This window comes from Gymnodraco acuticeps, unplaced genomic scaffold (genome assembly GCF_902827175.1).
Source record: "Gymnodraco acuticeps unplaced genomic scaffold, fGymAcu1.1, whole genome shotgun sequence".
Lineage (NCBI taxonomy): Eukaryota > Metazoa > Chordata > Actinopteri > Perciformes > Bathydraconidae > Gymnodraco > Gymnodraco acuticeps.
In genome coordinates, this window is record NW_022989867.1 from 2927201 (window position 1) to 2952123 (window position 24923).

A 24923-nucleotide genomic window follows, 5' to 3' on the forward strand; every position below is an offset into this window, starting at 1 on the left:
TACTGTTTCATAGCTAATGAAAAAGTTGTTTCATGTCTTAATTTATATATAACATACTATATACAATGTGTAACATTGTATATACAGTATGTTATAATACATTATAAATCTTCCTCAAAATTCTTCCAAACCACATTCTTCCAAACTCTCTGCTGTAGTCCAACCACCAGGAGACTATTGATGTGTGTAGTGAGTTTGGTAGAAATATACTGTATAATAGTGACGCTATTGAAGATTATACCATATTTATTGAAGATTTTACACTATAAATATTCACCAAAATTATTCAAAAGCACATTCTTCCAAACTATCTGCTGTAGTCTGACCAACAGGAGACTATTGATGTGTGTAGTGAGTTTGGTAGCACTCCACTGTATAATAGTGACGCTATTGAATATTATTGAATATTATTGTATTCTCTTTTTTCGGAGTTGCACTTTGCAGACGGTCCCTGAGTACTCATTTCTTTTCCGGCTGCAGATAGAGACCAATGTAATGTGTCCAGCTCGGAGGACGGCGCATATTGTTTTGTTTTTTATCAACATGTGATTGTAGTTCGTTGTCAACCTTACCACGGTACATAGGAGACGTAATTTGTGTCTGAATAACATTTTGTTCATGAGTTATTGATCCGTGAAATCCGAATCTGCCAATATCGTTCTAACTTTACTCAACTCGAGATCAGCTGCTGCTGACGAGTCGACACGCAGCTCTGCATGATCACATGCAGCGGTGAGCGGACAAAACACACTTCAGGTTAGAATATCACACGTACTGTAGCTATTTTAATTACCTCTCAAACTACCTGAACTAGTTATAGATGTGTTTAGTTTTACTGTCGGGTCACTCATTACTGATCCGCGAGCTTTTGAATAATGTAGTTAATCTACTATAATTTGTTTAATATTGAATCATATCAATTTGTTTTAAAGCTCAATAAATAACAAAGAAGACATTTGACCGGCACTTTTCTCATTTTGTCCGGAAGATTTAAACTTTAACGGACATGTTGACCGGCGAAAACATATTCTAACGGGAACTCTGACAGGCATCCACATTTTATGCTGGATTTTCATGTTGTTTTGCTGATTTTGTAAAACTATTGTTTCATATTGATAACCATTCATCAAGAAACTGTAGGCTTAAGATAATAACAATTTATGAAAAATGCTAACTGAAAGCATCCTTTACAACATGGATGTAATAACCTGGAAAAGATGCTTTACATCTATTATTAAAGACTCAAATGGTTCAACTCTCTTCCACATTTCTCTCACTTTTCATCTGAAGTCCATTTCTGACAACAATAGAATATATACATTATATTACACAATACTTATTACGTATTTGTAGACGCTATTTATGCACAAACGAATACTAACCTTTTGTTCTCTTTTTCTATTGTGTAATAACGTCTTTAAAGGACATGTAAAACATGTACAAGAACACATACTGCGAAATAGGGAATACAATTGAAAAAAAAGTATGCATTATTGGTCGTTTGCATATGAATGTGAGTGTGTGTGTGTTTGTGTGAACTCGTTGGACAAATGTACTTACATACGTGAAATGTTTAGAGGAAAAGTTCCAATAGCCATTCTGACTAATGGTTTGCCCTATTGTGTATTCTTCCTCTGCATATTTCTGTGGTCCAGCTCTCTCACTCTTTTAACCTCTTACTTCTCTTGCGCTGTTTTTTACAGTTGTCTTTTTAAAAAAATTCTGGTGACAGTTTAGCCACCATGAATCCAAATTCCATGCTCCCCACAAATATAACAATGAATATTCAAACAGCATTCCTCTGTGTTTTCTGGTAGAAGAAAACGTATGTGTTTTTCTGGCCACCTCTGACATTCAATTAACTGGACGTCTTTCTGCCGGGTTCAGGAGTTCCTCAAAGTGTTCCTTCCAACGCCCTAACACTCCATCAGTTGAGGTCAACAACGTCCCATCCTTACTGTACACAGCTTGGATGGTTCCCTGCTTCCCCCTCCTGAGGTGTCGGACAGTTTTCCAGAATAACTTTGGTGCCGCCCGAAAGTCCTTCTCCATGTCTTCTCCGAACTTCTCCCACTCCCGCTGCTTTGCCTCGGCCACGGATGAGGCTGCTGCCCTTCGGGCCTGTCGGTACCTTGCAACTGCCTCGGGAGTCCTCCGGGATAACAAATCACTGAAGGCCTCCTTCTTCAGTCGGACGGCTTCCCTGACCACCGGTGTCCACCAGGAGGTTCGAGGGTTACCGCCCCTTGAGGCACCTAGGACATTGAGACCACAGCTCCCTGCCGCGACTTCGGCAATAGAGGCTTTGAACACCGACCACTCTGGTTCAATGTCCCCGCCCTCCACAGGAATGCCCGAAAAGCTCCGCCGGAGGTGTGAGTTGAAGGCCTCCTGAACTTGGGCCTCCTCCAGACGTTCCCAGTTCACCCGAACTACACGTTTGGGCTTACCAGGTCTATCCAGAGGCTTCCCCCGCCACTCGACCCAACTCACCACCAGATGGTGATCAGTTGACAACTCCGCCCCTCTCTTTACCCGAGTGTCCAAAACATACGGCCTCAGGTCCGATGATACGATAACGAAATCGATCATGGACCTTCTGCCTAGGGTGCTCTGGTACCACGTACACTTATGAGCATCCTTATGTTCGAACATGGTGTTTGTTATGGCCAATCCATGACTAGCACAGAAGTCCAGTAACAAACCACCACTCCGGTTCAGATCAGGGGGGCCGTTCCTTCCAATCACGCCCCTCCAAGTGTCTCCATCATTGCCCACATGTGCGTTGAAGTCTCCCAGCAAGATTAAAGAGTCCCCTTCAGGAGCCCCATACAGGACTCTTTCCAGGGTCTCCAAGAAGGCCGTATAGTCTGAACTGCTGTTGGGTGCATAAGCACACACAACAGTCAGAGTTTCCCCCCCCCATAACCCGCAGGCGTAGGGAGGCGACCCTCTCGTCCACTGGGGTAAACTCCAACAACGAAGCACCTAACCGGGGACTTGTGAGTATCTCCACATCCGCCCGGCGCCTCACACCTTGAGCAACTCCGGAGAAGAATAGAGTCCAACCCCTATCCAGAAGTAAGGTTCCAGAGCCGACGCTGTGCGTAGAGGTGAGCCCAACCAGATCCAACTGGTAACGCTCCACCTCCCGCACAAGCTCCGGCTCCTTCCCCCCCAGAGAGGTGACGTTCCACGTCCCCAAAGCCAGCTTCTGTCGCCCGGGTCTGGTCCGTCGAGACCCTCCGCTTTCACTGCCACCCTTCTGGCAGCGCACCCGACCCCATCGCTGTTTCCCGTAGGTGGTGGGCCCGCGGGACGGAGAAGCGGAGGTGTTGCCCACGTTGCCTTTTTTCGGGCTGGGCCCGGCCGGGCTCCGTGGCAAGTCCGGCCACCAGACGCTCGCCGACGAGTCCTCCTTCTGGGCCTGGCTCCAGAAGGGAACCCCGGGCTTCCTCCGGGCCGGGTATCCTCACTTCTTGTGTCGTCTTTCATGAGGTCTTTTGAACCAATCTTAGTCTGACAACTCCGCCCTCTATGTTAGAGGCAGAGCTGGAGTATGACGGGGGATCAACACCAATCTCCCGGGGGGAGGTCACTGAGGTCGTCAAACAACTCCACAGTGGCAAAGCCCCGGGGGTGGATGAGATCCGCCCGGAAATGCTGAAGGCTCTGGGTGTTGAGGGACTGTCATGGTTGACACGTCTCATCAACGTTGCGTGGAAGTCGGAATCAGTACCGGGTTGGTGTTTCCCCTTTTTAAAAAGGGGGATCAGAGGGTGTGTGCCAATTACAGAGGCATCACACTACTCAGCCTCCCCGGGAAAGTTTACTCTAAGGTACTCGAAAGGAGGGTCAGGCCGATTGTCGCACCTCAGATTGAGGAGGAACAATGCGGATTCCGTCCTGGTCGTGGAACGACGGATCAGCTTTTTACTCTCGCAAGGATCCTGGAGGGGGCCTGGGAGTACGCTTATCCGGTCTACATGTGTTTTGTAGACTTGGAGAAGGCGTATGACCGAGTTCCCAGGGAGTTACTGTGGGAGGTGTTGCGGGAGTATGGGGTGAGGGGGTCTCTACTCAGGGCCATCCAATCTCTGTACTCCCAAAGCGAGAGCTGTGTCCGGGTCCTCGGCAGTAAGTCGGACCCATTTCCGGTGAGGGTTGGCCTCCGCCAGGGCTGCGCTTTGTCACCAATCCTGTTTGTAATATACATGGATCGGATTTCGAGGCGTAGTCATGGGGTAGGGGGTCTGCAGTTCGGTGGACTAAGGATTGCACCACTGCTTTTTGCAGATGATGTGGTTCTAATGGCTTCATCGGTCTGCGACCTTCAGCACTCACTGGATCGGTTCGCAACCGAGTGTGAAGCGGCTGGGATGAGGATCAGCACCTCCAAATCTGAGGCCATGGTTCTCAGCAGGAAACCGATGGACTGTCCACTCCAAGTAAGGAATGAGTCCTTACCCCAAGTGAAGGAGTTCAAGTATCTCGGGGTCTTGTTCTCGAGTGAGGGAACAATGGAGCGTGAGATGGGCCGGAGAATCGGAGCAGCGGGAGCGGTACTGCAGTCGCTTTACCGCACCGTTGTGACGAAAAGGGAGCTGAGCCAGAAGGCAAAGCTCTCTGTCTACCGGGCCATTTTCGTTCCTACCCTCACCTATGGTCATGAAGGATGGGTCATGACCGAAAGAACGAGATCGCGGATACAAGCGGCCGAGATGGGTTTTGTCCGCAGGGTGGCTGGTGTCTCCCTTAGGGATAAGGTGAGAAGTTCGGTCATCAGGGAGGGACTCGGAGTTGAGCCGCTCCTCCTTCGCGTCGAAAGGAGCCAGTTGAGGTGGTTCGGGCACCTAGTTAGGATGCCACCTGGGCGCCTCCCTAGGGAGGTGTTCCAGGCACGTCCAGCTGGGAAGAGACCAAGGGGTAGACCTAGGACCAGGTGGAGGGATTATATATCTTCGCTGGCCTGGGAGCGCCTTGGGATCCCCCAGTCAGAGCTGGTTGATGTCGCCAGGGAAAATAAAGTTTGGGGCTCTCTGCTGGAACTGCTACCCCCGCGACCCGACCACGGATAAGCGGGAGAAGATGGATGAATGGATGGTCTTTCTGCCGATTGATATGACTGCACATGGACCCATGATCAGGGCGTCCTTAGCAACGGCCTGCTATCCAAAAAGAAAAGAGCTGTTTCTCTGAATTTAAAAATCGGCCAATCAGAATCAAGTTTTCAACTAATCAGTGAAATAATGTGTGATAACGTTATTGCTGGTGTGTGTGTGTGTGTGTACGTGTGTGTGTGTGTGTATGTGTTAATGTATGTAGACTACCAACTCTCCTCTTGTCCCTGACTATAATATTAGTTGTGTTTCAAAAGGGAAGTAATAGTTGATGTAGACAGAGGAACATTCAAATAATGGTTAGGGTCATACGAAAATCGGCATGTCTTGTTCTTCTTTCCTACTCGTCTGACGGACTGTTTTTAAGACATATTTAAATCTCAACAGAACTCTGTAGTCATGTAGGAGTTGATGAAGACATGAATAAATCAGTGCTCTCGCTTCTTCAGCTCTTGTTTTCTGGCTCGCACTGGAGACCTCTGCCCTCTAACACCTTTGACCATTCCTCTTCAACAGGACTCCAGAGTTACTTTATTTTTTACCAAAACTCACAATGTTGTCTCTTATTATGAATAAATTCAAGTTTAATTGATGTGCTTCAATTAAAAATGTGCATGCCCTCATCATAAAAGCTGTCAGTAACAGTAATGCTTGTTGTTGATTCTGCTTAATGCAGACGTGTAGGTGTTCAGCTACTATTTTATTTGAATACACTCCCACACATTATTGCCTTGTGTTGTTTATCTCCCCATTTTAACATATCACTAAAGATACAACATTTAACCAGCTAGGGCCTTATTAAAAACATTTAGTCACTTTTACCTTGTGGTGGAAGCAAAGCTGAAACAGAAAACCAGACACAAGCAACCTTTAGAGACTCAAATGTTTGAGTCTACATAAGACAATGGGCTGAATCAATTATTTTTTGGGGATTTTTGTAAGAGTTTGTGTAAATCACTCTTTCTAGAACCCCCAGGTCAGCTTTCAGCAATGTTCAACATGATTCAATAAACACGGCAGGTCAAAAAGGATCCCAAAGCAAGGGAGAAAAGACGATAAACATACGTCTATGTTCTATTAGGGGGCTCATTACAAGAGGATAGGGGAAATGTTGCCCTATTTTTGAAAAAGAGAGTAAGGGGTAGTAATGAGACTATCGCACCAGCAGGCTTGGAATTTCGTCATTTTAGGGGCAAGGCCATTTGGCCTTCCCGTTCACATTTTTTTCAAGGGCACAAAGGCCACATGACAGGGCACAAAGGCCGTTTGGTTAAATTACGCTGGTCAATCAACATGACTGAAAAGTGTAGCACTAACGTCAACACCAGTCGTTTTACAAATGGCTGAATAGCAATAGTGTTTCTTTAACGTATACGTTAAGTTCAGCCATAAACCACATAAGTCAGTCATGTATTATATCAAAACCGCTTAGCAAGAAAAATACTAGATTCAAAGGTGACAGCTATCTGCTAGCTTGTAGAAGCAACACTTGATGTAGACCCCTTGAAGGGAAGACGTTAGCGCTATCCAAACTAGCTAGCTATCGCTAGTTTTCATGACAAAATGTAACGAGTCAACTTTAAATAGGCTAATACAATGGTAATTACCTATCAATAGTACTTTCTATAAACACGTAAATGTTAAGTCCTTTCAAATACTACCACATACTTCAGTTAAATCATATCAAAACAGCTTGGTCCGCTTGCTTACCTGTGCTTGTCTTGCTCCCGCGGCTGAGGAGCAGGCTGTCGGGCCCCTACAGGCATTTCTGACGGAACAATCACAGCAGAGCAATCGCTCTGATCCACAGGCACGGGACTATCCTACTGCGCGCACTAATATGACTTTACTAGCGTTGTTTACACTGGAACTTTTGACAGGGGCACCAAGGCCACTTTGGCCGTGAATTGCATTTTTTTTCACAGGGCATCACGGCCAAAGTGCGGGGCAACGACGGCCATGGCCGTCGTGGCCGTCGTGAAATTCCCACCCTGCGCACCAGTAAGAAGCACTTAGTTGAAACAGTAGGGGAAAAAAATCACTTAGTCTACAACCACATCACCACCAATGGGATTCCGACGAACATCAACCGTGCTGGACACAATTGTGTGTGTGTACACACACACACACACACACACACACACACACACACACACACACACACACACACACACACACACACACACACACACACACACACACACACACACACACACACACACACACACACACACACACACACACAGACGCTGTAAGTAATTGCTCAGGCATGCTAATGGTACCACTATGGAGATCTATTCTCTACTTCCTGTCACTGAGCAGTGAGTTACTGACTTGTTTGTGATCTGAGGATGGAAATATGCTAAATAAATAAAAAATAACATGAATGCAAAACTCAGATGCTTTACTGAACATAGGTGCATGGAAATATGTAAGACAATATAATCATGGGATGGTACAGTAAAAGGCAAAGTGAGGCCTGTAAGTGTATTTTCAAACCATGCCATGACAAGTATTGAGATTAGATTGATTTATGTAGATAAAATCATGAATCTTTCACATCTGCTGGCAAATCACAGCGCTGCTCTCCATTTTGAGCTCCCAGTCGCTTTCAGCTGTCCACCAGAGCTGGCAAAGTTAAATAGATAAATCTGAACCCTCAGGGAGTAGCTGACTGACAGCAGAGAGCATGCTGGGAAGGAACCTCTTAATAAAACAGGGACTTCGAGGTATCCTCTGCGGGAAGCTGCACCACAGGAGGCTGCATATTTACTGTGCAGTATGTACAGACTGTTCTTTGGGGATTGCAGTTACATGTTACTTAATCTGCATCCCATAATATGTTAGTAATTGCTTGAAAGCTGTGATTGCTTAGAAAGATTCCATGGCTTTAATAGCTGCCATATAAGGATGCTGAAGTTCAGAAATAAACAGTGTGCAAAAAATGAAATGAATCCGGTAGTATGAAGATGAGCAGTGGCCCATCATGTAGGGTTATATTAGAGTTAATGGCACACACTGCACACACTTTATATGTAACTTTATAAACAATATCAAGCCTTTATTAGAACCTAGGAATAACTTTTGATTATGACAGACAAATTCTCATTTAATTTGGCATATTACTCTCAATGAATATAAGAAAGCACTGCGTAAAGCGAGTGCAGCCTACTACTCTTCATTAATAGATGAGAATAAGAATAATGCAAGTTCTCATTCATAACACTCCGTTCGATGTCTCACTATGGGATGCGCCTCAACGCGTATTGCAAACAGAAGCATCAATCTCATTACGCCAATCCTGATTGGCTGGTGATCTTGACGTCTACGTCAGGGAATCCACCCACCCTTTAAGTAGCTTGCGCTACGTTGCAGCGTCATTCAAACACCTCTTCTCGCTTCAGAGCACATCTCGAATATCAGTAGTGTGGAGATTGATGTAGAGTATTATGGCAAAAAGTTTGATACAGCGTAATTCTGGTATATTCATTTTTATGTCACCTGATATAGGCTATGGGATGTTAAGTGTTGGTTTGTGAGATAAATGTATGTGCGTTCATTTCAGGACTCCTAAGGGAGCAGGAGAATTGAGTCACACATAATTAGAGAGACAATGGTCCTTCTGATTCTGGGTGAGCTGACTTCGGGTGGATGGAAGTTCAGAGATGGCCTGGGGGTATGAAGACAGTTAGGCGTTGTTGGTGAGCTGGTCCTGAGGAGGTCATGAAGTGAAGACTGTTACATTTCCAACAAGTATGGCTTTCATAAAGAAACACATGACTTGTGTGATAAGCTACATAATAAGAGGTGTTTTGTTGCAAAGTGAGCCTGTTTTGTTTTCTGCTGGCCCGCGCTGATTCACTGTGACACAGCATATTTTGCGTCTCCCAATGAGATGACCTGAAAAGATGACCAGCTGACCTAGCCCCCCCTGTCTTGTCTTGTATATCTCCTGTATGAGTCCTGGCGTTCGCTCTCTCTTCTCGGGCTGCCAGGACCGAAGGATCTACGCAGCACGCGAACCAGGGCAGGAGTGGGCCCTACTCCTTACATTACAATATAATTGTATTGTATTATATTGTATTGTATCGGGAGGGTGTGTTGTATGTGTGGCCCGAGCGAGCGAGAGAGACCTTACGTGCATTGTTTTGGTTAGCATCTGGTGCTAGCTAGCTGCGCTAACGGATATGGAGCTGTTTAAATGAAAAACAGAGGAGCGACATTTCGCCACAACTGCGCCGAGCACTGACTTTATGCAGGCAGCCAGACCGTGGGACCATTTGTACGAAAAGTCAGCACATCTCAGCACGGATAGTGCGCAACATGATTGCAAGCGTCCAGGCAGCTCCCGTTCGAAGCAGTATGCCTTGAGTTGCACAATAGCTCCAATGATCCTCACACACCACACACACACAACACACACACACACACAACACACACACACACACACAGAACACCACACACACACACACCACACACACACACACCACACACACACACACACACACACACACACACACACCACCCCACACACCATGTGTATTGTATTATTGAATGAGAGAGGTTTCCAAGGTTTAATTGATTATATTGCATTGCATTATTACCTTTGATAATTAAAACAGATTATTGTTTCAACTGGTATCTGGGTGTTCTCTGATTTCCTTCCTGTTATGATTTTAAGCAGGACTCGTCAAAACGACACGCGGAGCCGAGTGGGGTTGTAAAAACCTCAAAACTCCTACAAGTGGTGACCCAGACGTTTGCGAGTGGGAGTTCAGAGGGAGTCACATCAGCAGCCAGCGGACGAAGCTGTCCAGGGTGACACCTCGAAATACGTTCTGACAACTAAAAACAGAGCTCTATACAAAATATCAGGTAAGCACGGATACCCGTTACACTCAAAATCTGTGATTTGGATATATTCAAATTGTTTAGAGTTGTCAGGAATATTTCTCAGTGTCTAGTCTTCACGCTAAAGATAATGCAATGTATATTTTAGCATAGATAGGTAACTAACTAATAATAATAAGATGTAATAAAGCAACGATTAGATACCTCGTGGATTTTTCAGGATCATACGACTAACTCGTTAGCTACACGTGAAGCGATGAGGAGTGTAAGTTGAAGGTGAAAGGCCCAGTGCGGTTTTTTCAGAAATCGAGACAGCTAACCCATCGGGGGAGTTCAGTGATTTCCTAACGATTCCATCCAGAACAAAACAGAATATTGCTTTCCAGTCTCATAGGAGCTGCAGTTGCATTATAAGTATAATCCAAGAGGAGATACGCAAATTTCAAAAAACCATTTTGAAAGGACCGGAATCTCGTTCTCTTGTTCTGTGGGGTTAATCTATCAGGCTAAACGTGACGATAAAGAGATTATGTTGACCTAGGGTTTCGGCTCCATGGAAATGCCACATCGCTGAAAAGCGGTGTCAAAGCGCGTTTTTAAGGTCCATTATCTGTTGAAATAAACATCGCACCATAAAGCTGGATAGACTGTACGGGGAATAATTTTCTGTGAATAATTTCTGATAGATAAGGGAGAAAAGTCAGATAAAGACGCGAAGTTTAAGCTTGTTGCTCTCAGAAGCATTCTTCCCCTCAAGTGAGGTGGAACTCATCGATGGTGAGGTGCCACCATCTGCTGGACGTATTTTGTAGTATTTCTTGCATACATTACGTTTGACTGGCGCCTTTATCCAAAACGACTCACAATAAGTGCGTTACACTAGGAAAATACAATCAAAAACAAAACAGGATCATTAAAATATATCTGGGTTTATAGCCAAAACATTTCAAGTGCTACTCAACTGCCTTTCGATAAGCCAGCCCGTTGTTAGTATCATAAGTGCTTCTGTTAGTACTTCTTGGTTAATATAATATATATATATTAATATATATCATTCGAAGTGGAGGGGTAATACTTGAGTTTTAACACTCAAAAATAGTTACACATTTGGATTAAGGGCAGGGCAGTTACATAAATACATTAACTACGTTAGGAGTAACGACAAGTATTGTCCATTATATTAATAAATACCACTGAATACACAGAAACCAAGTCAGATAAATACGATACAATCACTATTGAGGGACAGTTTTAAAAAAAATGATTTACACGTCCCAATTCCCGGAAGTTTCCGAGAGCAATGGGGACAGACTGAGAGATTGATTCTCAGTGGGCTCAAACAGGGAAGACATGGGGAGGCAAACTCTCAGCAGTGCTGTAAATGACATGTTCACTGTACAAAAGGCTGGCTCAGAAGAAAGGTCTCAGACAGGACCTATAGAGGATCCAGTTCTCCCCTTCAGTTCTCCCCTTCAGTTCCCCCCTCATTTACCCGGATTTATTTAATCCAGTTAAACAACCTAAAAGTAGATAGGAAACTGAAAACGTAAACAATTTACCACAATTGTGTTTTTAAGTTTATGAAGAAAGAGTAGAAAGTAAACAGGAGGGTTTTATAACTTTGTCAGTCAGAAGGAAGCTGTTCATGTTTAAACATGACAGAGGTGCTGCACGAGGCTAAAAGCCATCTCACACTGTTGGCTAAACACAGAGAGGTGATTGATGAGAGAAGCTTGTGCAGGAGCAGCTGCAGGGCACAGAGAGAGAGAGACAGGAGAAGTAGATGTTTTGGAAGAGTTCAGAGAGAGTAACACTTATATAAAGTTAACTACTAGTCTGAAAAATGTCATATTGTTTTGTGAGTGAACATGAAGTAAAAATATATTTACTAGATATAAGAACAACATGCTTATCTAGGTTAACAGAAAACTGCTATTAACCAGTTTCAGCAGCTACTGTCCTATCTGTGTTCCAAAGAGAACATACGTTGCATTTACAATTCATATTAAGAAAGTTCACAATTGATACCATTAAAGACCGTTTTGGATTAATAGGGCGTGTCTGTCATAAACATTCGTGCTCAGATGGAATAAAGTGTTGAGATGTTCTCAAGAGTGGGAGTTTTCACAACGCTTTTTAGTTTGTATTGAAACAATTAAGTGATAAGGACAGAAAACTGTTCCGTGATGTTTTCTTAAGGTTTTAGCTTTAGTAATGGAGATTACATTTTGTGAGGAAACTTTTCCACCAATAATAAGTGTTCAAAATATATATTCATTAACTGTAATCAGATTACTTGTTTTTCAAATATAGCGCTAAATACAGTTAGTTTTGTGTTCTGTTACAAATCTAACCTGCTTGTAACACAACTTAGATAAACAATTTGAAAAATAATAGAATAAGCAAGTGGTTAAGGAGGTTTTCCTGTTTTGCTCATTTGATTTAGAACTGAAGTAAGGAAGAATAGTGTTTTATGAGAACTGTCATTCCTCATGGTTTTTAAAGAGAAATCATCAGTTTGTTTGGACTTTGAGGTAGAAATAGGATCATGGTGGAGAAGGAAGACCTTTTTTGGTTTCAAATTAAAGAAGATTTTAAAGATGAAGTTTATTTGATTTTTTCTGATTGGAATTTTAGAAGCAGGACTTCAACTAGACAAAAGAGATTTTACAATGTGGTTTTACTACTTTTAATGGAGTAAAGAATCTGGGTAGACTACTGCCATTGGTTTGTTTTAACATTCACATGTTTCAGCATTCCTGACCATATGGACACTCAGCCGTTTTATTTTGTAACCCTTTGGGGGAGAGATTTAAATTGAGTTTTTCTCCAGTTGCTGATTTGCTGTGATTACAGCAGCACTGGATAGATGTGCGCCACCTTTGGGTTGTACTCTGAATCAGTGTGTTGGTGAAGAGTTGCTCACTACAGAAACAGAAGAACTGTGCAAAGAACGCATCTCTGAGGAGGGTTTGATATTTTGCTTGGGCCTCGTTGTCAAGGCAACAGTGGTGTGAAGAGGAACTGCAGTTTTTGGGGATTCCTGCTGTGCAGAGGACAACGTGTGTCTGCTGATTGTACCACATTAATCCAGAGGTTCCTTCCCCCTCAGGACATCCCAGTGCAAAACAAGAGTTTCATTGATCCATTTGACTACAGCTGCAGAAGACAACACATCACTGACTGTTCACATTATGACAAGATCTTGAGACAGGCTTGTCTCAGATTGTTCAGACTCTGAAGAAATGATGCGATGATTTGACAGCATAACTGTGCAAGAGTTTTCCAGAGGGTGGTGTACAACAATAGGTTTAGTGTTTGAGAAGGGAGGCTGATTGTTTAAACGATGGTCTGGAATACTGAAAAGATTCAAGTTTAATATCCTTGTTTGGCAAACAAGACATCTGATTATTAGGTCACACATAATAATCTTGACATATAAACTAACCCTAGAGAGGGTTAGTTATGTTGCGAATACTTCACAAGGTATTTGCTAATGTATTTTGAAGAACAAATAACAAGGACACAAGTCCAATTTTGTTTTGTTTTTAGATTAAATTGTCTATTACCAAAACTGTTCACCTTAATGTCTAGATTTGGACTTTGATGGTAAGGGAGTATTTAGGCTTATTTTTATACATCTGACATTTTCAATTATGTTGGCTATTCACTAGATAGACATTGGTTAAGAACTTTTCTGAAGATTGAATATTTGTTCCATTTCTAAATATTCCTATTTAAAAAGTAATTTTAGAGTAAAGAAGGCTGATGCTGAAATTGGAAATAATGTGGGGCCTTCAATCACCCATTGTAATGGTGCATATTATTGACGACCAATAAGGAGGAGGGGTCACTCGACCCACCCTGCAGTGGTTTTTAAAATCTTACTTACAGCTTCACAGGAAGCGCACGGCACCAGATTATGAGTTTGGAAGACTAGCGTCACCACCTCCTAATGGACATTAATTTAGTTAGTAATTAACTGACATTTAAAGATGTTAAAAAGTAAAAACATACCTACCATAAGTGATAATTCCTAAATTTAGCTACAAACCATTGATGAAATGACTTCTGTTTTTAAAATCCTTGATAAAGGAAGGAGTGATTGTTACATATTCGGACACCCAAGGTTCCACGCACTGTTAAAGAGGTTAACATTGTTTTTAAGTGGACCAGATTTGAAGATGAATGAATATGAGTTATGAAATACATAGCAGAGCTTTACAGATCCTAGTAATGGTTTGACTCAAGATAATAATTATGTGCACAAGTTTCTGAAATAGATCTATTAGACATTTTAATATGGATTAGGTGTTGATAAACTGCAGTAGTAGTACAATAAGGAAGTGACATTTTTTGGCTAACACTTTTCAGGGAATGTGGGAAACAGCTGTCCCGATGAAAAGTTAGAGATATCTTGAACATTATAGTTGTAATTGTGAATTAATAAATGATGGCGCTCCATATATATATTTTTTTGTAGACAAAGGATACTGGCCTATGCTGAAATGTCAAAGTCTCTGCAGAGCACGACACATGGCCAAAAAAGACTAAGACCAACTGACCTTTGACCCTGACCGACAGTGTAACTTGACAAGGCACTGTGAATGACTGACTCTGGGGTGAACCTGACCAAACTTGACTTTACAACCTGACAGTGTGAGTGTGAATGTGAGTGTATGTCTGCATGTGATCAGTGCAACTGCATGATTTAAAACAATGACTAATCAAGCATGTTTTTGGACTAACACATTTTTCTGGGGCTCAATAAAATTCCACAGAATTGGAAAACCGCAATTGTGCACTCCCACAGGAGGTGGCAGTTTCCAGAATGTGAAACTCAAACAAAAACATGAACATTCTGTTTCTTTTAGGACTGAAGGATGGAGAGAAACACTTCATTTCACTGAAGTGTTTACTGTGGAAATGATGGATGTACATTTGGGAATTGTTTTTGGTATTTTCTTATAATCCATTATTACCTGAAGGTTTTCTTGCCATACAGGATTTTGGTTACACATGAGTCATGTGTAAAAAGGGGGAGTGTACTGATGCTCCAACTTGATTGTTCAATCTGACCATTGATTGACAGTTTTAGAATTGACCTGCTCCATATCTGGGGATAAGATACTGTTTGGTGAATGTTGACATGTCTCTAATATTGATTGAGTTATAGCAGGTAACACAGATGCAGAATCAGTGGCCAAGGGGCTACTATGAGAGATGTAATACCAGAATGGAATACTGAAGAAGTTGACCTGTGAGTAATGTTTCAACAGGTATAAAAGTAACTGAGGTTTGAAATGTAGAAAGAACATATTACAGTTAAAGCTAAAATATAGTAGTGTAATGAGACAGAATTTAATTTAGACAACATCATGTAACTAGCCTGGTAAAGAAGTAAAAGCCATAGACTTTATTGTTTAGGTCATTATGGGGATATACATTTCATCTAAATGTATAATAGAAAGACATTTGATGACAGTTTGTTGGAATTCTGTATTCATTTTTTCAGCGGGATAATATCTAAGCACTGACAGGTAGAAGCAGTATCACCAGGAAATCATTCACTTTGTTAGTATTGTGATTTTGGTTGTTTTTGAATCCATAACATTAGTGTGTTTCTTTACCAGAAACATTAGCAGTTCATATTATATTTAGATTTTAAAGGGGATCTCAAGGATTTCATTTAAAAATAAACACAGATGCTTGTCAGAAATTCAGAGCTATTGACATATGTTATTTAGTTTACCTAAAGATGTTGGGGTTCTTATTTAGTTGGCACAGTCCAAGTATTAATATTCTGAAGCTGCACTGGCAGATAGGAGGTCTACAATTAATTTAGAAAACCTGTTCACAGACGGCTGTTGTTTCAAGACACCCCACCAACAGGCTCCAAGTGGGTCAAAACAGCTTAGCGTAGGCTTGAGGGAGTTGTATCAGATTTCTCCACACAGGTTGCTGGCGCCAAAAGGGGGACCCAGGAGGCCGACACAGCGGAGTTCGTCTGGCTGAAGGTCATCAGGACAAAGTGGCTCAACCCCAGGCTCTCCGGCCCCGACCGAGTGACCCAGCGGACCTCTCATGCCGTCTGCCTAGGAGAAAAGACAGCTCGTACCACGGGAGCCAGTGTGCTGCGGGGAAACCATCTACTAGGACCAGGGGACGACATCAGGACGGATCTGGCTCTCGTCGAGGAGGTCGACTTGGAAGCTGTCATCGGCGGACCGGAGAAGGAGGATCGGGAAGACATCTCTCCAGCATCGACCCGGAAGCCGCCATCAGCGGGCCGGAGGAGGAGGAGGAGGAAGACATCTCTCTAGCAGGCAGCCCAGAAGCTGCCATCAGCGGATCGGGGGGACAAAGACACGGCAAGCCAGGACGGCACAGGGGACTTGTCGAGGCAGCAGAGGAGTCTACTTCTCTGATCAGTTCAACCCGTGAGGGGAAAGCCGCATCTCCCCCCCTCAGGTTACACCCCTAATGGTTCCTTCACTGCCATGGAAAGTGGTGTTCTGTTCCCAAAGATTTCAAGTACTTTGGGTCCCAGCTTCGGATGGATTTATACAATGTTTGGGGGACGGACACAGTAGAAAAGAATGACAGTGGGTATGTTTCAAAATGCCTTGTTTAGGTTTATCTCTGGAGAAAGAGATAAAAAGGGGGAATTGTGGAGATTGATGTAGAGTATTATGGCAAAAAGTTTGATACAGCGTAATTCTGGTATATTCATTTTTATGTCACCTGATATAGGCTATGGGATGTTAAGTGTTGGTTTGTGAGAGAAATGTATGTGCGTTCATTTCAGGACTCCTAAGGGAGCAGGAGAATTGAGTCACACACAATTAGAGAGACAATGGTCCTTCTGATTCTGGGTGAGCTGACTTCGGGTGGATGGAAGTTCAGAGATGGCCTGGGGGTATGAAGACAGTTAGGCGTTGTTGGTGAGCTGGTCCTGAGGAGGTCATGAAGTGATGACTGTTACATTTCCAACAAGTATGGCTTTCATAAAGAAACACATGACTTGTGTGATAAGCTACATAATAAGAGGTGTTTTGTTGCAAAGTGAGCCTGTTTTGTTTTCTGCTGGCCCGCGCTGATTCACTGTGACACAGCATATTTTGCATCTCCCAATGAGATGACCTGAAAAGAGGACCAGCTGACCTAGCCCCCCCTGTATTTTCTTGTATATCTCCTGTATGAGTCCTGGCGTTCGCTCTCTCTTCTCGGGCTGCCAGGACCGAAGGATCTACGCAGCACGCAAACCAGGGCAGGAGTGGGCCCTACTCCTTACATTACAATATAATTGTATTGTATTATATTGTATTGTAATGTATTATATTTAGGGCTGTCAAGTTAACGCGTTAATAACGCGTTAACGCAAAAAAAATTAACGCCACTAATTATTTTAACGCGATTAATGCATGTGTATTTTTTTTCCTCGGCCGCCCCGTAGTTTCAGAGCGCATCGAGTTTAAAATACCATCTACAATCTGATGCTGACAGCCCCGCTCCTGCCGCCCGCTTGTGGCAGACCACACTTCCACGCTCACCGGCAGGCACCGACTGGCTGTTGGGAGGGTGTGTGTATGTGTGGCCCGAGCGAGCGAGAGAGACCTTACGTGCATTGTTGTTGTTAGCATCTGGTGCTAGCTAGCTGCGCTAACGGATATGGAGCTGTTTAAATGAAAACAGAGGAGCGACATTTCGCCACAACTGCGCCGAGCACTTGACTTTATGCAGGCAGCCAGACAGTGGGACATTGTACGAAAAGTCAGCACACTCAGCACGGATAGTGCGCAACATGATTGCAGCGTCTAGGCAGCTCCCGTTCGAGCATATGCCTTGAGTTGCACATAGCTCCAATGATCCAACACACACACACACACACACACACACACACACACACACACACACACACACACACACACACACACACACACACACACACACACACACACACACACACACACACACACACACACACACACCATGTGTATTGTATTATTGAATGAGAGAGGTTCCAGGTTTAATTGAGGCGAATATTTGTAATGTTCAGAGGTTGTTGTGTTTAATATTCATGAGAATATTTGTCATTGTTCAAATGATAATAAACATTAGCATAAAGCATATTTGTCCACTCATATGTTGATAAGAGTATTACAAACTTGAAAAATATTCCTCTAAGGTACATTTAGAACAGATAAAAAATGTGCGATTAATTTGCGATTAATCGCGATTAACTATGGACAATCATGCGATTAATCGCGATTACATATTTTAATCGACTGACAGCCCTAATTATATTGCATTGCATTATTACCTTTTATAATTAAAACAGATTATTGTTTAAACTGGTATGCTGGTGTTCTCTGATTTCCTTCCTGTTATGATTTTAAGCAGGACTCGTCAAAACGACACGCGGAGCCGAGTGGGGTTGTAAAAACCTCAAAACTCCTACAGTAGCCGGGCTAGCTTAACGGTCCACAGACTGAACCCAAGCTAACATTCGGTCGACGGGCACTTGCCGGTTACTTTTTTGCTTTGCAGAAGAATTGAACAAATATTAAAACACCAGTTAATATTGCAATCTGCCCCGCCGTTTTTTCTTTCGAAATAACGGTAAGGTTTGATTTTTTTCTTCAAACAGTAACATACCTGTTGCTAGTTTATCCCTCCGCACCGACACCACGGCGAGCGGGGACGGACTCTTCTCTCCCTCACACCAGAGGAGTCGGAGGCTCGGCTCTGCGGCTGCGGGTTTAGGATCTCGGGCACGGACTCACACCAGGTCTGCTCGTCCTGCCTTGGGCTGGAACACGCCCAGGAAGCTATCGATACCCCCGGTTCGTGCGGGCATTGTGCCCGATTCACCATCAAGAGCCTCCGCCGACGGCTAGTGCGCCAAGCTAGCCTGTCGGGACAGGACCCCTTCATGTCCGTTGATTCGCCGGCCGGCAATCGGGACATGGTGGCGACCGACGCGGAGATTGAGCCCCGCGCTGTGTCAGGCTGGGGCTCAACAACGGCGGTAGCCGCGGAATCGGAGCCCCGTGCCGTGTCAGGCTGGGGCCCGGTGGCGGCAAGAGCCGCGAGAGCGGAGCCCCGCGCTGTGTCAAGCTGGGGCTCCCAACTGGACCTCACCGTGGTTCCACCCGCGGAGGATGTCCTACAGCTGGATTATATGGAGGAGGATGAAGAGGATGCCTCTGAGTTCCTCTTATCCGACTCGGATGAGCACAAAGATGACATCTTCGTTTCATCTGCCCAGGCTGCCAAGCCGGAGGCGATGTCCGCTCCCCTGGGCGAAAGCACACCAGCTTCGCCCTGCCTCAGTATGGACTTGCAGACCGTGTGCCAACGCGCTGCGTCCAGGCTGGACATCCCCTGGCCTGAAGTGGCCAAGGAGACCTCCAGATCTCGCTATGAGGGGAAGAACTTGCCCCAAGCAGCGAGGATGAGGAAGCAGCTTCTCCCAGTCTTTTCAGAGATGCTGGACGAGGTGTCCCTTTCAGCAACAAGGCCCCAATCCAGGGTGCCTCCTCTTTGGACTGAGTCGACATGGAGAAGCTCGGCCCGATCCACATGCCGCCCATGGAAACAGACTAATTTCCACCACTCATGGACCACACCCACCTTTTCTTGTGAAAAACTGGGTTACATACTGTCGCCCTTTAGTCCCTCTCTCCTGTCTTTCTCTCCTTTCTGTTCTTTTCTTAGAGCCTGACTTTGTGAGTCGTTGAGACATGTTACAACACACGTACGTAGGCTACTAGCATCCCTCCTCACATGCTTTCACTCTGCTAGAAAGTGCCGTTTCCGCGTTTGGAGGCAGGAGTCGCAGGACCAAACCATTACATGTAAATAGAGGGGGGTGTACAGAGGCTTTGGATAATTAACTTGTGGAAGAAAATAAGTTAAATGAATCGTAAGTTTAGTGAGTAGCCTACTACGCAATATACCGTTATATTAATGTTAATTATTGATGAAAGGGTACTTAATTTTTTTTTCTTAATGTTCTAAACATTTTGGGGCCCCCTGCTTGTCACGGGCCCTTAGAATCGTCCTAACCTTTCACCCCCTTACGGCGCCCCTGCTACTAGACAAGAAGGCTATATCCAGGGGCGGCGGGTGCTGTAGGCTAGGGAAGGCTAACGGCCCGTACACACAGCAGCTTTTGGCGATTTGTCCACCGCTTCCAGCGCGTCTCCGCGCATTGACTTTGAATGGGGATGACGTCACTTTCCCTCGCTTGTCGCCGAACTGCATTGTGGGGGGGCGAGGCGAAGATTTCCAGGATTTCCAGGATGTTCAGGATTCCAAAGTTGAACAATGTTCAACTTTTGAGGCTGAGCTGGAAGCGACAGCCAATCAGATCCGTTTATGCAAATCTGACAGTTCAAGCGCTAGCCAATCAAACCGCGTGCAAGCTGGGAGAACCAGACCGGCAGTTCATTTCTATATTCCACAAAAATGGAGGAGAACTTAGTTATTGCGGTAGCAAATCACCCGGTTCTTTATGACCAGTCCCTATTTACTTACCGGGATACAAACCAGAGGAACCAGGCATGGAGGGAGGTGGCAGAGGCAGTGGGTGAAACTGGTAGGTTTTCGCTTGTTTGGGGATTTTATATCCAGTTTACTTCGTTGCTAGTTTACTTCGTTGCTAGCAAGCATAGACAGTATCATTAGCCAGCATGGAATGTAGCATAAAATAGCACCATAAACATTAATCTCATAAATGTTCAAAATGTTAAAAAAATAAATGTTCATCTTAGCCCTTCCCACACTTTACCTCTGCAACATCATAGACTATATCTGCATCACATTAATGCACACAATGTCATATTCCTTTATGCACATATTCTGATTTCACATTTCTTAGTTTATATGCAAAAATGCATTCATAGCATTCTATTTCCATGTAAATTACTGCTTTATGTAATTGTTATCTTATTGCAATTTAACTGTATTTTATTACGGTGTAAAACATTGTGTTTTATATTAGATTTCTTGTTTTTTATATATGCACCATGACATCAAGTCAAATTCCTAGTATGTGCAACCTACCTGGCAATAAACCTGTTTCTGATTTTGATTCTGATAAAGTGTGACAAAACCTTTTATGCAATTGACAGTGATAAAGGGATTAGGTTTTCATTAATGGAGGAATAATTTTCGTAAATTAAAGAAATTAACTGTATTCTTTCATTTCATTTTATTAGACGAAGTGTGCAGAAAGAAATGGAAGACACTGAGGGACAAGTACAGGAAGGAGAAACAAATTGAAAAGGGGGGGAAAAGAAGCGGTGCAGGGTCATCGGGGGGACATAAGCCCTGGCATCTCGCGGCAGTCATGACTTTTTTAAACCCATTCATGATTGACCGTGAGACGTCCAGCAATGTCCCCCGGCAAACCCTTCCTCCATCCACCCTGGTGCCAGAGGAAGAGAGCCAGGAAAGCCAGCCAGCCAGTCCAGCCAGTCAGCCAGCCAGCCAGCCAGCCAGCCAGTCAGTCAGTCAGCTAGTCAGCCAGCTAACAGCCAGCAAGCAGAGCAGACAGGACAGGAGGAGGCGAGTGTTGCGATCCGGGGGAAAAGGAAAAGGGGAAGTGAGATGTCCTCCTTTCAGCAAAGTTTGCTGTCTGCCGTCGGTCCTATTCTGGCCATGCCACCACCACCCCCACCAGTGGTGGTGGAGGAGGACGAGGACCTGTCATTCTTCAAGAGTCTCTTGCCCACCATGAGAGTGATGTCAAGACAGAAGAAGTTAAGAGTCAGATTTGACATTCACAAGGTGGTTTTAGAGGCAGACCAGGAGGAAAATTGATTACTGATACTGATCCACATTACATGTTTTTACACTCATCACACACTTCACTGACAACATTACATAAATAAAAGTTATTTCAAGTATGTTATGGCTCTACTGTGTCTTCACTTGTTCATGTGGTTTGTCAGTTGCAACATACCAGAAGCTTCATGTATGTCGATATATAATGTGCCGTCTTCTGTAATTGTTCAGGTGAAAACCTTTTGTAATCATGGGTGGTTTATCAGTAAAAACAGGGCTGAAGGAAAAAGGTTGTTAGTCATATCATAATATAATAATATCAATTCAAGAAACATGTTTATTAGGAATGTTTGATTTTAAAATGGCTCATTTGGAATATTTGCTTTTTAAAGAAAATATGGGTAGCTCTTAAAAGAGCTTTTGGTTTGTAGACAATGGTGACCCTCACCCTACACCACATTCTTCTGCCATCGCACTGCACCCTCCTCATTGAAGTAGGAGCTGAAGGTCTCCCTCAGTTGGATGGATCTGCGTGTGGCATTGTTGGAGCCCATCCTCGGTGCATCACGCAGGGTTGAAGGAGCTGGAGCTTCATCTGTGGACTCTGCGATAGGTGTGCATGATGGCCTTCCCATCGTCTTCCTGCGGAGGAAGTTGTGCAACACACAGGTGGCCTTCACACACAACTCTACTACCTCCGGGCTGGTGGTGATGACACGCCTGAACATTCTCCACTGGGATGAGAGGATGCCAAACGCACATTCAACCACCAACCTGGCACGGCTGAGGCGGTAGTTGTACATCCTCCTCTTGCGTGTGATCTGGCGTCCAGGGAACGGACGCAGCAGGTTGTCCAGCAGCGGAAAAGCCTCATCTCCTACAAACACATGGGGAAGAAGGCCGAGCCGCTCTGCTCCTGGGATGACGGTATCAGGTGGTAGCTGCAGACTGCCATCTCGGAGGCTCTCTCCAAAAGCGGAATTCCGCAGGCTCCCACCGTCACTGCTCCTTCCAAAACCTCCGACATCCACTACCCTGAAGAGGTACTGGGCATCCACGACAGCCAGCAGTACCAAGGAGTGGGTGGACTTGTAGTTAAAAAACAGGGACCCAGAATTTGCCGGAGCCTGGATCACCACGTGCTTCCCATCAATGGCACCAACGCAATTCGGAAAGTTCCAGCGCTCCTGGAACCCAGCAGCGATGGCTCTCCAGTCCTCGGTCTGTGGTACCGGCATGGTCTCCTCAACCAGGGCGGTCCAGATGGCACCCGCAACCTCCCTGACGATGACAGCCACTGTTGAATGCCCGACCCGATAGCTGAATGCTATTGTCCTGTATGAGTCACCGGTTGCCAGGTACCTGAGGAAAAAAACATATACATGATTAAAATAAATATGTCAGACCCCACATACACACACACACAGATCCCCCCACACACAGACCACAGACACACACACAGAGATCCCCCCACACACAGACCACAGACACACACACATAGATCCCCCACACACAGACCACAGACACACACAGAGATCCCCCCACACACAGACCACAGACACACACACAGAGATCCCCCCACACAGAGACCACAGACACACACACAGAGATCCCCCCCACACAGACCACAGACACACACACAGAGATCCCCCACACACAGACCAGACATACACACAGAGATCCCCCCCCCACACACATAGACCACACACGCCATGTACACAGGGGAGCAAGACTGTGTTTACCTAGCTATCTAAATTAATGTCATCCATCTGAACTAAATCAAAGACTTCAGTCATCATTCATCCATGGCATGCATTCTCTCTCTTTATATACAGAGTCATATTAAAGAAGTAGAAATACACAAAACGTACCGTAGGCAGATGGCGAGTCGCTCGGCGGGTCCAATTGAAAAACGCATATGGGTGTCAGCCTTTGTAATCAGTGGACCCACTTTCTGGAGCAACTCGTCGAAAACGTGTTTGCTCATCCGAAAGTACTGCTGAAACAGCAGGTCATCCATACGGAGTTCTTGGACCAGAACGTGGTATTCCCCCCGTTGCAGACGTTTTCGGAGTATTGGATGTACCCAACAGCGACGAAAACTACATGGCCTCCAGCGAGACATTGCATCCACTAAATTCACCCTTGCTACATAACCGGCATCCATTTTGACAATAGTGTAGAAGAACCGGGTTTTTTTGCTTTGTATGTCGGGGGCGGGATATTCATGTGATTGGTTGTTGGTCGCGAAATCCCCAAGCTGTCAGACACGCCCAGCTCCAGGATTTTCAAGATTTGGTCAAAGCTGCTGTGTGGACGGGCCGTAAGCCTTCCCAAATATTTGTGTCACTGCATCCTGGTAAAATACAATTATAATGTTTGTGTCTTTGACATTAGCGCTACGAAGCCAGTTCAACAGACCCTGGATATGTTTGAGTTATCTAAACTAACCCTAACAAACGAGATCTCACTAAGCGGTCCTACGACGCTGGTTATCATCTCGGTAAATCAAGCCAGGGTTTCTCTCACCAGCTGAGAGCGCGTTCACGTGAAAGGGGCGGGGTTAGCAACATTTGACCAATCACAAATAGGGACAGCGCAGCGTCATACTTCATTAATGAAAAGTAAACTAATATTAGACAAATATGAACTTTAAACATCCATGAATTAAACATATAATCCAGGATACAAGCCACATAGTTGCACCTGCAAGGTGAATACAGAACAACTGGTTAAAAAATAACTACAGAGTGTTTGAAAGCGTACAACAGTTTTATGATATCACTGCCCCATCTAAGACACGAGTGGATCTGTCTTGAATTACATTTGAGTTGAGTGTTTAGTCAACTTAATGTGTTGCTTAAAATAATACTTCTGCAATGCTTACAGTATGTGACAATGTAGGTGATGCACGGCTAGATACGACTCAGATAAGGAAATGTGATATATTATGATATTATATCTGAATGATAAAGTGCGACACGTCGGCGTCTTCTCTGCATACGGCAGTTTAAACTGTATTTCCTTTATCCTGTAATATGACTTGATAGATTTAAACTCCGCACACTGAGCTCTGATTGGTCAGCAGGCGGTGCTTTCACTGAGTTGATCTCTTTTCTTTAGACGCCGGAGCCGGGCAGCGTCAGGTAAAAAAAAGTT

General features: G+C 44.4%; 1 protein-coding gene across 1 annotated transcript; it reads right to left on the bottom strand.

The window, feature by feature from the left end:
- Positions 1-22213: 22213 nt before the first annotated feature.
- LOC117533099 (protein ANTAGONIST OF LIKE HETEROCHROMATIN PROTEIN 1-like) lies at positions 22214-24052 on the bottom strand. Its single transcript, XM_034196732.1, has 3 exons — positions 23636-24052; positions 22539-23126; positions 22214-22406 (listed from the first exon to the last, which is right to left on the bottom strand). Exons 1-3 carry the CDS (start codon positions 23929-23931, stop codon positions 22214-22216), a joined length of 1077 nt encoding a protein of 358 aa, XP_034052623.1. The 5' UTR covers positions 23932-24052.
- Between the last annotated feature and the right edge of the window lie 871 nt (positions 24053-24923).

What these genes read in the sequence shown, in the direction of transcription:
- LOC117533099 (XM_034196732.1), bottom strand. Translation starts at nt 23,931, where the DNA reads ATGGATGCCGGTTATGTAGCAAGGGTGAATTTAGTGGATGCAATGTCT. An exon ending in CGACTCGCCATCTGCCTACG is followed by an intron (nt 23,127 to 23,635) that starts GTACGTTTTGTG and finishes TTTTTTCCTCAG; the next exon opens with GTACCTGGCAACCGGTGACT. An exon ending in TACCGCCTCAGCCGTGCCAG is followed by an intron (nt 22,407 to 22,538) that starts GTTGGTGGTTGA and finishes CTTCCTCCGCAG; the next exon opens with GAAGACGATGGGAAGGCCAT.